The sequence below is a fragment of the Aethalodelphis obliquidens genome, unplaced genomic scaffold, assembly GCF_003676395.1.
Source record: "Aethalodelphis obliquidens isolate GAN/ISIS:26980383/991018 unplaced genomic scaffold, ASM367639v1 scaffold1, whole genome shotgun sequence".
In the NCBI taxonomy this organism is placed as follows: Eukaryota; Metazoa; Chordata; class Mammalia; order Artiodactyla; family Delphinidae; genus Aethalodelphis; species Aethalodelphis obliquidens.
The window spans coordinates 57,555,223-57,570,136 of record NW_020837945.1 but is presented as its reverse complement, the minus strand read 5'-3'; the positions used below and the strand labels follow the sequence as shown (position 1 = coordinate 57,570,136).

Below are 14,914 nucleotides of genomic sequence, written 5' to 3'. Positions count from 1 at the left end.
CACACACACACACACACACACACACACACACACACACACACACACACCATTTTCTAATTCCAAATCTGCTAACAATTAAATGTTACATTTCTTAAGGGCAAAGACCCCAAGGGTCCTAGCATAGCCCTTTCTGTGTAACAGGTGCTTTATGTTTTAATAAATATTCTCTCCCCTGTTTGAAATAACCCTGTTTTACCTGTCTGAACTCGAATCATTCTTTAAGATATAGCTCAAAAGTTTCAATTCCTCTAATTAGCATTCCCTGACTCTTCCAAGCCTTACTGATCTTCTTAGGCTGTATCATACTACTTGGTATGCTATTACAGATATCTAACACGCAGTTAGTCTTACAAATGGATTTATAAGCTTGGGAGCAGCCATCACATCTTATTCCACTGTGATATCCTCTACACTACCTATCACTCGGTTGGTGCTCTATCTATCATCTGTTCCCTGATTGATGTGCAATAGTCCCCAATCCATCCCCTGCTTCAATCTGTAAACCTTTTATTTTTTGCATTACAGGTATAGATCAACTGTTGTGATTAATTAAAACGTTGTCATATTTTGACAGTAAATATTATTCAACCCACTCTTGAAATTTAAAGCACACAAGTCAAGGAAGTATTTTAATCATTTCATGGGAGAAAAGTCAAGAGTGACTATTTTAGATGACTGTAGAGGGCAGCAAAGCAACAGTAGTATCCTCAAAGAAAAATAATGTATTTTTCTTAGGGAACTTCAGATTTGTTTTTATATTTTAACAGATGCTGTTAGTGTTAAAGCTTTTACAAGAGACTTTTTAACATGTTGTATAAAAGTTTCACCAGATACTTATATATTTAAACATTTTCACTATCAGTTATAAACATAACAAAAATATATGAAAGCCCAGATCCTTTTATACACATATGGAAAATAAGTTTGATAAACAATGCATGGTTTCAAAATAGCCACCATAATTGCTACCTCTTTTAAAAATCTTTAAATAAAAGTCGACAATGTTTTTCACTGAAAAATGTAAAAATCTATCTTAAATACAGAAAAGAGTGTCAACAGTCTAAACAGTCTTATTTCTTGCTAGGAAAGATGTTTTCATTAGTATTACTAATTCTAGCCCTGATATACCTTCTTTTTGTCATTCAACTGAAAAGACTATACCAGCTTTAAAAGAAAAATAACGAATCTTTGACACTGTACTAGTGTACAACAAAGAGAAGGTAACAATTTAAGAAGAGTTTCTTACTGTTATTTCAAAGTTAAAATTCACTCTGGTTTTAATGTGGACTAGGCAAATGAAACTATGTCATCAAAATAATCATATATTTATAACCTCAGAATTGCTTATAGGAATAGGGAAGCTACTATAAAAGTTGATGTTCAATACATCTGCACTATTTGCATATGTTCCTCAAAGTTTTTGTTGGTGGTAATGTTTTACCTCCTTTAAGTTTAACAAGCAGAAATCAGAGATTTGGATTTACAGTAGCTGCTACAGCAATTAATATATGCAGACTCATGGTTTAGTGAAAAATGCTATAACGTTTTAGCCCTGCCCTCAATGAGAAGGATAGAACTGTTAGCTATGTACCTTCTCCCATCTGAATCTCTTCAGTAAAAAATAAATAAATAGAGAGCCTTTTTAAAAATTGTGCATTTAAAATAAAGGAACCAGGGTATCACTAAGCAGATTTAAATAAAAGATAGACTATTGTCTGACTTAGTTAACATTAAATTGAACTTATAACCATGAATGATTATCTCTAATCTAAATCAAATTAGAAGGGAGTTTGGAGTTCATAATGACAAGGACACTTGTGAAATGAAATCTTAATCTACCCCACAGTAGCTATGACTAAATTAGATATCATATTAATAAGTTTTGAAACCCATGGCCTCAGATATTTTAGTAATAACAATCATGTCTATCATGGATAACTCATAGAAAGAGTCACTATATGAAATTCATCTTACCACAGTTTCCCAGTACTAACATTTATTTCATTAATACTTTTGTATTTCCTCTGAAATGAAGCAATTAGAAGAGTCCAGCACGCTCTTAATTATATATGATGTTCTCAAATGCTAAGTTGGAGTCCTAGCTGTGTACACCTATTTTTATATCTGCCTCTTGATTTTTTCATGTCCTTCCCAATAACAGCACTGGTACACTTCCATTACAAAAGAGAATAGCTATCTTAAATAAACCCACTCTATTCCTAAAACTCAGACCCAGAGTGTGATGTGTTATACATAAAGTGAGGTATATCCCACAGAAGCTGCTTAAACTACATATATCCTGGGGTAAATAATACACCGCTAATTTTGCCATACCAAAGAGGAAGAATTGTATTCCTCCTAGGTCAATTTCGCAAATACCTCAGATTCAAAATGGGTAACACAACGGCGAGTAAAGAGACAGAGATAAAGAAAGCAAAAGGAATTTCTGGAAAAAAGAAAAGCCAACAAAGAATTTTCTCACCAAGTAATGTCTTTAAAGCCTATCAACCTTTTTTAGTTAATTAAATAAATAAGTTATTTGTATTTTATATATATATATATATATATATATATTCATTCCTCCCCTATCTTGGAAGGTACAGATAGAAGCAACGTCAACATAATATCAAATATACAAAGCTCTCTAAGGATGTATTTCCTATAGCATGTCCTGTACAACAAAGCTTCTGCAGCATAACAGGTTGTTTAATTACACTGCAAAAGAGAATATTTTACTAAAGAATTTCTTAAACCATTAATAAACTAATGCACATACTGACTTTCCATGATGGTTAGTTTTTCCCATTCCCAAGTGTATTCAACCACAGTTCTTTCTCCCAAAAACATATCTTCTGAGACTAGTGTTCTATTAAACACTTCGGCAAACATTGCTCTAAACTTAAAAGCATGAAAAAATGAACACAATTTGCTCGAGGGACTAAGGATTTGAAAGATAGCTAGCATCAGATAGGAAATGAAGTCAAATCCAGAAAAGTTTTTGTAGTTACTTATTACAGCTATTATTCTGCATTATTATTTTATTTCAACATGGAAGATGAAATCATAAACCGAGTATTCTCTTGATACCATTTTGTTGTATAGCAAATTTGGTCAATTCCTTAAAGTTATTAACAGGGAAAAAAAAGCAAATGTTTGGGAGCAAAACTTACCACCCCACAACGTCTCTTTGGCACACGATTATTTTGAGCTGAAAACAATCAAGGCCCAAAAGACTCAGGAAGAAACTTTGACCTTCCCCCTAACTGCTTAAAAAAATTTAGATAGTGGGCCTATTCCTGGAATTGAGCTATCACCAGAGATATCTGCAAAAAGTACAGGTTAAGTGTGGTGGGGAAACTCAGCAGGGCCTAGAGATCAGAGTCCACTCTGTGTCCCATAGTCTCTGCAAGGCCCAACAAAATTTGTTTACCAAACATTTGCTTTTCCATCTTCATGTGAATTGCCTTTCTCCCCTTTGAAGTCCCAAATTGCCACCCCCAGTACCCTCTTTTGTCTTCAGCAGAAGTTGGTATTTAAGGTGAGGGTTTCTGGCAGTTTTCCTGGGTCTCTTCCATGTATACATGCCCTTAAACTTTTGTTTGATTTTCTCCTGTTAATCTGTCTCATGTCAATGTAACTCTTAGACCAGCCAGAAGAACCTAGAAGGGTAGAGAAAAATTTCTTCCTCCCTGACATGTTAAAACCTATATAGTTTACAGAAAAACTTGTGTTTATCCTGTGATGCATGCTGATGACATACAGTGAAGCCTGAGGCAAGGTTTTTACTGCAAAGAGCACACACCACAAAACAACTTACAATTAAATTACTAGATAATGAATAAAAAGAGTAACTACTTTATAAAGAAGAAAAGCTCACTGTATGAAAGAAGTGGTAAGGCAAGGCTTTACCGAGAAAATTAATTTTAAACTGGGCGCTTCAGAATTTGAGTAGGTAGGAAGAGTAATAACATTTTAGGCCTTATGAGTAAGAGCTAGAGAAGGGCATAACCTACTTAGACCTGCACTGTCCAATATGGTAGCCACCAGCCATACCTGACTACTGAGCACATGAAATATAGCTTATCCAAACAACAATCTGTAAGTGTAAAACACATCAGATTTCAAAGACTTCCTACAAAAATAAAAAAGGTAAAATACCTCAATTCTTTAATATCAACTGCATGCTAAAATGATAACATTTTGGTTATACTGTGTTAAATAAAGTATATTAAGATTAGTTTCACCTGTTTCTTTTATCACTTTTTTAATGTGGCACCATAACTTAAAATTATGTATATAGTTCACATTACTTCTATTGGACAGTGCTGGTTTAGACTAAATTTTATTTTTCTATTAAGCACTTGAAATAAAGAAATTTGAGTGCCCACTACATGCCTAGCACATGAGGGTACAACAGTGAACAAAATAATGACCATATCTGGTCAAATCATATATAAAAATGCTGTAAAAATAGCACCCATCCAGGGAAGAAACAATCATCTGAAGATGTCACTCAAAATACAAATGCCCCAATCATCAGGCTCCACTCCCCACTCTCCACTTGCAAAAAATGTTGATCCAGTAAGTCCATAGCGGGGCCTGGAATGTTCTTTTGAAAAAGATTTCCTAGAAACTAGGATCTGAACCTATCCACGTACCCTACATTTGCTGACCTTGGCTAGCTGAGAATAGTGATTTATAGACAACCCTCTTTTAAAAATTTTACTTCTTCTGAAGAAACCTGCGAGCTTAAAGTAAAGAGCCTCTACTGGTACAATAGCCAACCTATCTAAAAGAGCAAGTTTGATTTTTTTTTGTACTTTTTCTGGCAGCACCCTGTGGCACGCAGGATCTTAGCTCCCCCACCAGGGATTGCAACTATGCCCCCGGCACTGGGAGCTCAGAGTCTTAACCACCAGGGGACAGCCAGGGTAGTCCCTTTCTTTTTTTTTTTTAACTATTAAAGTTAAAAGAAAACAAGTAAAGTTAAAAAAAAAGAAGAAACTATTACAACCTCTCCTATCTATAGAGTCACATGTATAATTTACTATCTTACACCTACAAAATAATCGTCAGAAACGCTGAAAAGCATACTATCAACTCTTAGTCATTTAAACCAGTTATGAGCTGGTATGTTTTTACACATGCCTCAAATTCCAGTTTATGAATATCTACTCATAACACTACAAGGTACTTCCTTCCTACTGATCTTAATTAGCAGAATGAATGTTGGGCAATTAATAGGGTTACAAGAAAAATAACCTCCTTGGATGTTATATTAAAGAGAACATGTAAAAGTCATAAGTATGCAATACAATATCCTTTCCAAAACAACTATAGTACCTGCAATATGGCTGTATCTAGACTTATAGGGGGCAGCCCTCACTAAAATTTTAAATTTTAAATACACAACTTTATTTATGTACATAATTAAACTATGTCAGAGCCTTACAGAAAAATCATAAGTTTAGGAAAGCATATGGGTGCAAGACAATTTTAGATAAAAATATAAAAGGTAATCAAAAGTATGACATTAATGGTGCTTAGATTTTTAGATCTGAGTTCCTGGTACACAAAATAATTCCATTACTTACTTAAAGGTTATTTGATTTTATCCAACATTTACACAATAGCCATTATTAATCAAATGCCACATCTTTCACAAACCATACAGCCAGTACTGTCAATTTTATGAGGACTTTAATAGATTACAGAATATGCTATAGCAATATATTATTAACTCACTAATTTTTTAAGGGGTAAATTACAGAATGCCAAAATACTATTTTTTAACAAGGGTATCACAGCCAGCTTCTCTTCAACAATTTTCAAATAATAGGCAAGAAGCCGTAAGTTCTATTCCTTAACTACACAGATGCAAAATGTGCATCAGTTGCTGAAATCAGTAAATATATATATATATATATATATATAAAAGCGTGACTAAACAAGGTAAAATGGTAAATACACACACACCCACAAATATGTAATTGCCCAGCTTTTTCCAATTCCTATTTCTGATTCTGTAGCTAAATGCAAAAAGGAAAATTTGGTCTTTTTTGCGTCCTTTTAAATTTGGTTCACTTTCCAATTATATCTGTTTTGAATGCAGAAAGATTCATATGGGCAATATGTATTACAGGCTCCAACCTGAAACTACCAGTAACTTCATAGGGTAGAAGTGAAATCATGACTCCCTCTTCAACTCCACATTTTTCAATATAACCACTAACATTCTGGGTGATCGTATAGAACTGCCCAGTCCTAAAATGCATTCTACATCATTAAGGGATGATTCAACTAGGTTCCATACAACTACACCATTGAGTTAATTTCACTATATCCTAACATTCTGAAAGTTGGTCATCTGATTATTTACCTGAGGTAAATTTAACAAATATTTAAAGAGCACTGACTAGGCTATACACTGAAAGACATAAAGTACAAATACGGCAAGTCAATCAACTTGAAAACTCAATTATTCAAGTCATCAGCGTAGAATTTAAGAATGACAAATATTAGGTTGGTTGGTTTATAATGTGCAATAAAATAAATGCTAAAATTTGAATGTACATTCCATGCATTCTAAGTGTTTTATTTTATTCTTTCATTTAATCCTCTACAGGCAAGAGGACAAGAACTCTATAGACAAACTGATATTAACCTTTTTTTGAAAAGACGAGAAACCTTAAGTTTACTGAGGTTAAATAACTTGCCAACAATTCACACAGCTAGTAAGTGGCAGTCATTTTTCAGAATAAAACTGTTTATTTAGCATCTAAATCATAAACTGCAGAGAGAGAGCAAACTTATTCCACCTACCACAATGTCTAATCTCAATAAGAAAATCTAACTCAACTGAATTTTTTTAAGCAATTTTTTTTCTCAGTTTACACTAACATCTCTACCTAATGGGTTAGGTATCCTTCTTCTGGGTAACCCACAGTACACCTCATGCAGATCTCTATCATAAATACTGAGCTGTCCTATCCATCTGTTTACGTTATGTCTATCATACTGCTGTAAGCTCCCTGAAGCCAGGACTCTGCCTCATTCATGTTTTGTCCTCAAGTTCCTATCAAGCGCCATGAACATAGGGAGTTCTGAAAGTGCTGTTCAATGTTCAATCATCATATTAGATCTTTTTTCCATCACCTTCTAAATATCCATTTAAGATATAGCCCTGTTGAAAATGGAAAAAGTTGGAACTTAGGTCAAATAGTCTACCTTCTCTTTCATCAATACCGTATCCTAATATTCTCTACTCCTCAAGAAAAAATGTTGGAAGGGAAAGTAAGATAAATCTGATCACCTATGAACTGATTATTGCCATTATAAAGAAATATGGACTTCCATAATTAAATAAATGAGGTTTATATCAAGTCAGATAGTGTTGAAAAATCTAGTTCTCTTGACCTTTACACCTAGGACTTTCTTAGGCTTTAAAAAAAAAAACACAAAAAAACCCCAAAAAACCAACCAACCCTGACAGTTGGTTAACCTGTAAAATTCTCATTTTAAAATTTCAGTTCTTCAAATAAGACAGATAATGTACACCCTCAAAACAGCAAATCTAATTAATTTTTTATAGCTTACAGAATATCATGTCTACCAGTTTGACTGCGAGGGTTTTTACAGCAGTAAAATTAACATGACATAAAAATTATCTTGTGCTAATAGATGGTATTGCAGAAGTGTAGCATAGTTAAGGCCATGCTAAATGTAAGCATAATATCAAAAATATCAGCAGCAAAAAAATAATAATAATGAATCTGTATGTGGTAAAAAAAAAAAAAGTAAAGCATTCTGATTAACAAATCATATAGTCATCTCTTTAAAGCCTAAAAATCTTCTCAACTCTAAGACTAACAACTCCCACAACATTGTAAATCAACTATACCTCAATAAAATTTTAATAAATAAATAAATAAACAACTCAAACATCAGTACGTGCCAAACCTTGTTAAGTAGTACTATGAATATCAGACCAACGAACAGGTTACAAGAAAATTCCGTTTCCATACTTACTAAGTATCCATAAATCAGGACAACTGTGCCATATTCAAAGACTGAATTCTAAAATACAGGTTGATATTAAAAACTTGTCATAAGGGTTCACAAATTAGGGTGTTATAACACTATAAGCCCAAAAAAAGGAAGCTCTTTAAATGAGCAGTGCACAGTGACACAAAACTAGTGTCTGTCTCTACAACTACAAGCTGAGTTGACTCTAAAAACTTTAATTTACACCTCTCTAAATCACAGTCCATTTGCCTATACTACTTGAATTTTTAGGACTCTAAAATATCAAATCCCTCCAACAGCATATTATTGAAGAGATTTTTTTTAAGTCTTTTCTTCTTCCATGTGAAAACCAATGTGTTCCTTCAAAAAGTAATCAACATTTCACTTGCACATTCACTATGAAATTATTACCCGGGTTCAATTTCCTTGTATTAACTGTACATATTACCTTGCTTCAGTCTTCTACGGGGCTTTGCCTAGCTAGATAAAACTTTACTGGAGATACAAATATTCTCTCAGTCCTTAACACAATCTAAGTCAGAACAGTAAACTGTTAACATCCACTCCCACCTTCCTCCCACCTAACTGTAATCCACAACCCTCCTGAATGGAAAAGAAGGTACACAAATTCAATCTAGAATCTCGCATCAATCTAAAGCGGTAACAGCATTAAGACTTATGTAGTGGAACCAAACATCTGGGGAGAGGGACTACAGAAACAATGTAGATTAGTTAACATGCCATCTATCATGCTATACTCTGTAAATCAGAACGTGTCATTACAGTGCTTGAAACGTGACGGTGATTTGGTAGTGGAAATTCTCAGCCTATAAGAGGCACTCAATCTTTTGAAAATTTTGCCTCCCTCATAACCAGCTAGCCTGACACACCTACACGGTACAGGGGTACAGGATTCTCTTTCTTCTAAATCACACCATCCAATAAATCCGCACACATCTCTCCTTGTAGTAAATACTGGTAAAACTCCTGGTTTCATTTAAGATTTCATTAAACACTGATATCCAACGCAGACTTAGGTACCAGTAAAAATGTCTCAGGTAAAACACGCTTTGAGCAAGCCTAAGTTTTCCTTCTGCACTTTCCTCACCAAGTAAGAGTCATCGAATGAATAACGTCCTGCAGTGTTCCGGTATTACCAAAAGACAGAGCCAGTCCCCAAAGACCGGTGGCCTTACTTTCCCACATCGCCGCCTTCCATTAAGGGTCACTTAAGTCCACCTCTCTTGCATGAAACGGAGATCTTTCTTTTTCTGTTTTTTAAAGCTATTCTTAACAAGTAGGCTTCTAGTCTCTGATACCTAGGAAGTGAACTTACAAAGAGACTACCTCCCAAATATGACAAAACTATAAGACAACGTGGGAAGAAAGGGAAGAGGCGTGGGGCTTGTTTTGATCGCAACAGCTGGGGCACGGTCAATGCAATCAGGTATTTTACACATACATCGAAGTCCTGAGGACAAATAGCGTTTGCTAAAATAAACACAGTGAGACAGACGTCCCACAAACTGGAAGGCAGCGACGGACTCAATGCAAAGCGATCCAGAGGCTGCCAGGGCAGAAAGTGGCCGGAGGACCGAAGAAAACTGTAGGGGATGCTGCAGGGTGGGCTAACATGGTGCTTCTCCAGGGTGGAAGGCGATGAGGTGTGGGAACCCGAAGGCTTCATTCCGTCGAGCTCTGGTCCCTAAAGGTATCCTGGCTCACAGCTCAAGTTTCACCCGGGAAAAAAAGAGGCGGCAAACGTGCATCTCGTCACCTTAGCCCCAGCACATTAAGTCCGCGCTCTCGGCTTCCTCCGCGAATAGGCGAGGAAGTAACGGTCCCCGGAGCAAACACGGAGGAGCCACGCGCACGAAGCACTCGGCGTCCGGGCGGAAAGCGCCGTCGCCGAACCCCAGCCCGCAGCGTGGGGAGCGGCGCGGCCGCGAGCGAGGAGAGCGGGCGGCCGGCGCCGCAGTCGCCGGCCCTGGCCCTTCCCCGGCCTCGCCCCAGGCGCGGCGAAAAGTTTCCAGCCAAAGTCCGCGGCACCCGCTCGCGCAGCCAACCGCCGAACACAACCGCTTCCCGCCCGGGAGAGCGGCCCACGCTGGCCCGGCCGCGGCCCCGGGACCCTCGGTCGCGCCTCCCTCAGCCCGCACCGGCCGCCGAGGTTCACCTACCACAGAGCCGGGAGAAGAGCAGCAGCGGGAAGAGCAGCAGCAGCAGCGGCGGTGGCGTCGGGGGCGGCAGCAGGAGCCCGGCCCCGGGGGGAGAAGCGGAGGAAAGTTGTGCTTTGCCGCCTCCGGGACACAGCGGAGCCGGCCCCAGGGTCCGCGCCATCCCCCACCCTCCCCCCGGCCAGCTCGCTCTCCGGCCCCCCGGCTCCCCGGGCCCCGGCGCCTCTGGCTGTGGGCGGCGGCGGCGGAAGGTCCGGTGCGCGCGTCCCTAACTCCCAGTTCTTGAGCCGTCACCGCCGGCTGACACTCTGCCGAGCACTCGCGGCTGCTTCAACTCCGCCGTCGCCGACGCCACTGCAGAGGCTGAGGCGGGAGCCGCCCGCCGCCGCCGCCGGCACCACCACCGCCACTCCCCTCCCCCCACCGGCACCCGCCCGCCTCGAACTCCTGGGAACTCGGAACGCACCACCCCGCCCGCACGGGAGGGGGAGAGGAAGCCGACCCTCAGAGCGCAGGGACTCGCCCGCGCAACTCGCGCTCACGTCTGATCCGGGAGTGAAAGCCCGACTCCTCCCACCCCGCCCTCCTACACACGCCCCTCCCCTTTCAAAAAAACCCAAAATCTCTTTTCTCCTCTTTGATAACGGGGTTTCTCCGAAAGCAGGGCTTTAAAGAGGACAGGAAAATCTGGAATAGGTTAGTAGGCCCCGCCCCTCGCGTTCCTGCTTCGTCCCCCTTCCCAGCGTTTCCAATGGTCTCGCCCACTCCGCCCCTTGCTGGTCCACCGCGGCCCCTGCTCAGACCGAGGCGGAGGGCAGTGGGACAGTCCAGCTCGCAGCTAGGCTCCCCCGAGCGGCGGTCTCCCTCTGGCGGGGACCGGACGAGAGGCGGGGGAGGGGAAGGCACGATGGGGCTGTCTTTCCGTTGCCCATGCGAAAGGTTCCTGTCTGGGAAGCTGGACATAGTGTGCCGGACTAGTCATCTCCCTCCTCGCCGAGGGCTGAGAGACTTTCTCCTCCTTCCTGCTTCCCGGGACAGCTGAGCTCTCCGAATCCCTCCTTTCTTCCCAGCCCCACTTCCCCCCCAGTCTGCCGAGGCACGTTTGCACAGCCGTTTTTCTTGCCCCTTTCTCTGGGTGGGCAGTTTGGTGAAAGGGTCAACGGAGCCGGGAAAGGAGAGGGGCCCCAGAAGGTTTGCTTTTCTCTCTCTCGCTTCTTTGACCGCCAGGCTGTCCGCTATCCTCCCCCGGCGACTGGCAACAGGAGGCCTGGATTTCCCCGGTCGGAGTGCCTGTAGTGCCGTAGTGTTTTCCTTTGGTTTTGTTTCATTTGCATGTTCGCACGTGTAATTTTATTTTCACTCCCTGTTTTCCTATGAACTGATCGCGGGAAAGCGACCTCGGGAAGTGCTAAACACGTGCCCGTGAGAGGAGCGTCCGTGAACCACCACGACCCTCCTTCACCCCGGCAGCTGCTCGCCTTGACCTCTTTATTTGCCCGCCACGCACAGCCCTGGTGGCTTAACCTTGGAGCCACAGCCATCGGCGGTTCTGCGGGGGTGGTGGACAGTTTCGACTGTCCTGAGGGGGGCTGGAGGCAGAGGACACAGGTTCTCAGTCCTGACACCATTAATTTTATGTTGGTCCTGCCGTCGCCTCCAGAGAGCCACAAATGTGCTCCAATAGGAAGAAAGTCAAACAAGGATTTAGCCGCCTGTCGCAGCTAAACTAATGCTTGTCTGCCGCCAAGATCACGCTGTCCTCCCCCTTCAGTCACTAGGGTCTCCCCGACCTCCATCCACTGACTTACAATGTTTTACTCATCTCCAAGGCTACACACAGTTCTACCCCCTGCCCGCCGCTCTTTTTTCTTTCTTAATTTCCGCCTCCCAACCTCTCTTCCAGCGCTGGGTTAAAATACCTCTTTTCCTCCACCCCTTTTTTTTCTCTCTCGCAGTCTATGCCTGTTGCCTCTGTCGTCCCCTGTAAGCCTGTCTCCTGCAACCACTCCTTTCCATCACCTAGTTTCAGGATGCACTTAAGAAGAAACCTTGTCCTGCGTTGCTCCTAGAGATGCCCTGATGACGATCATAATTGACGAAATGTAGCTATTGTGACATTCCTCAGCTGTGCTGACACCACCGTTTCCCTTGAGAAAATTTCTTTTCCTATTTTCGCATTCCCTAAGCCTAATTTCACAGTTAAATTTAGACAGAGCCCACTGCGCAGCGAGTAGCTAATTATCTGTTTAGATAGCACTTTAACACGTTGTTGATACTCAGTTAAATGTTAAACAACCAAAATTTTAATGTCCCTAGCAAATTTCATTACCGTAGCCTTTCCCTGATGGTTCTAGTCTCCAGGAAAAAAGTAATTTAGCCAACATTTGAAAAGGTGCCAAAGGCTTAATATGGGGGCCATAATGCAATTGCTACAGAGACCATGAGGGATTAGCAGGTTTAGTGCTTCTCAAAAGGATGATATGGAGCTTTAAAGAATATATTTCCTCCATATTTTGAGAATTGGATTAGTGGCATGCTATTCTCCTCTGACCTAAAGTGAAGAGTGCATGGAAGAGCAGTATTTATACATGTTATATGAGCATGAAAAGAACACCACGCTGGTGTTTTACATGCATGCATGCATTATGTTTTAATAATAGTAATTTGTGTTAATGTATCATCTTCAGCCAGAGAAGTCAAAGCAGGAAATTACTATTATCCCTACTTGACAGCCAGAGGAACCTAGGTACAGAAGTTAAGTGCAAACACTACAAGCCATGTGTGGTGGTCTCACCGCCAGAACCAAGTTCTTGCCTTCCAGTAGACACCACTGACCTCTCAAGATTCCTTTTAAAAAGTTAAAAACAAGTTGACTGAGTTAACTCAAACTTCTACTTTGGAAGTGTCCAGTCTCAAATTACATTCTCCTCAAATGAAGACATACCCACCTCAAGCTTTCCTGTAGGAAATTATTACTAGCTACAGAAAAAGATTTTATATTACGTGGTACAACTCACTTTCTTCAAGGGCCAGAATTATTGTTGTTTTTTTAAAAGGCTTTAACATGAGAGTATAACTGGGTTATACCATTTTCAGGCATCTGACTTACAGATAAGTTCACCTTTATTGTTTGAGTGACAAATTGGTTGAAGGAAACTTAATCATAGCTAACATTAATATTTCTGGCACCATTGAACCCAAAGTATGCACGTATTTTCCAAGAAAAAAAAATTATCTGAACAAAAAGCAACATAATCCTAATGCCAACAGTGATTTCATTGTTTTGGGTTAAAAGTACTGATGGTGTCCGTCCCACTTTATGCCTTAAAGACTGTTGGCCAATTATTGAGTTTCATTAGCTCAACTAAAAAATGAAGGTCGACATCTCAAAAAAGACATAATTATGTACAGTTTTGGGCATTTTACATTTACTCAAATAATCCAAATTAAAGGTTTGAGGCTACTAGAATTTCATAGCTGACTCTAAAAGAAGTATTTTTTAGTAGAGGTGGACTATTATGTATGTACTTCAGCTAGTCCTTTTACCATCAGCAATTTTTTTTATAACCTGCTACGTGAAGAAGTATAGCTTTTCCCTCAGTGGAAGAGATGAGCAATGCTTTGTGGAATGTTTGAATTGGCACTATATTTGACAGTAAGTTGATGTTACCCAGCTAGAATCACAGTCTTTTATAGCAGAACTATGCAAATAGTTAAAAACAAACTGTAAACCCACAAAAAAGTCCACCCACTTTAATCAAATACAGCTATTTCCTACTGAAAAGATCTTCCCCCATATATTCATACTGCTTTCTCCGTCTTATTTCCTTTGGGTCTTTGCTCAAATTGCATTCTATCATTGAGATCATCTATGACTACCCCATATGAAAGAGCTGTCCCCATCTCCAATCCCTATTTCCCACACACACAACTTGCTTTATTATCTCCATCGCACTCACCATGTGACACATTATATCTTTATATATTGTCTGTTTTCCCTTCACTAGAAGGACAGTTCCCCAAAGATGGGCAGGGACCTATTTACTTTTTCACTGTTGAAACCCAACCACCTAGAACCGTATCTGCCATATAGCTCCCAGATTGGATGATTAAATGATAACTGTAGTGACATAGCATACTCCAGTGCATATCTAATGGAAGACAGACTCAACAGAAGAATATTAATTTTTTAAGGTCTTGAGTATATGATCATGTTGAATTTTTCAAGCTGCGAGACGATTACTCTAACTGACCATGGCTTAACACTCTTGATTTAATTGCTCTTAGTGCTACTTATTAAGCTATCATCTCTCCACTCCATATTCACTCTTAATACTGGGGCTGGGGCTGTGCAAACATATGTCTTCTTTGCCAGTTATTGATAGGTTCGATCAACAGAAGTCATTAGAGGGAGGGTGGTAGGTAGGGGTTGGGGAGAAGACATTTGTTCCATCCTGTTTGCTTCCTGCTATCAGCATCACCTCAGTAGCAATAGCCCTTCTTCCTGTCATCAGCAGTTGGCTCCAGCCTCCCGCTTTTACATTGTAAGAACCAGACTCATCACAACACATCAGAGTCACCAGCACCAGCTAGGCTATGCCTACTTCTCAAAGACCCATGCCCTAGCCAGCGAGATCTGTCCTCTGAGTTTCTTAGTTCTAATAACCCAAAATTTTCCCTTTGTTTCCCTAGCCTTAAGGTGGTAACGGCTT

At 40.4% G+C, this 14,914-nt stretch overlaps 1 protein-coding gene across 2 annotated transcripts in view; it reads right to left on the bottom strand.

The window, feature by feature from the left end:
- Positions 1–10,621, bottom strand: part of NECTIN3 (nectin cell adhesion molecule 3) — a 139,455-nt gene extending 128,834 nt beyond the window's left edge. Inside the window, exon 1 of one of the 2 annotated variants that reach the window (XM_027104309.1) lies at positions 10,206–10,621. In XM_027104309.1, the coding sequence (XP_026960110.1) occupies positions 10,206–10,365 (160 nt within the window). In that variant the 5' untranslated portion in view covers positions 10,366–10,621. The remainder of the gene's footprint in view (positions 1–10,205) is intronic. The other variant, XM_027104299.1, reaches the window with a different exon arrangement.
- Positions 10,622–14,914: the final 4,293 nt, after the last annotated feature.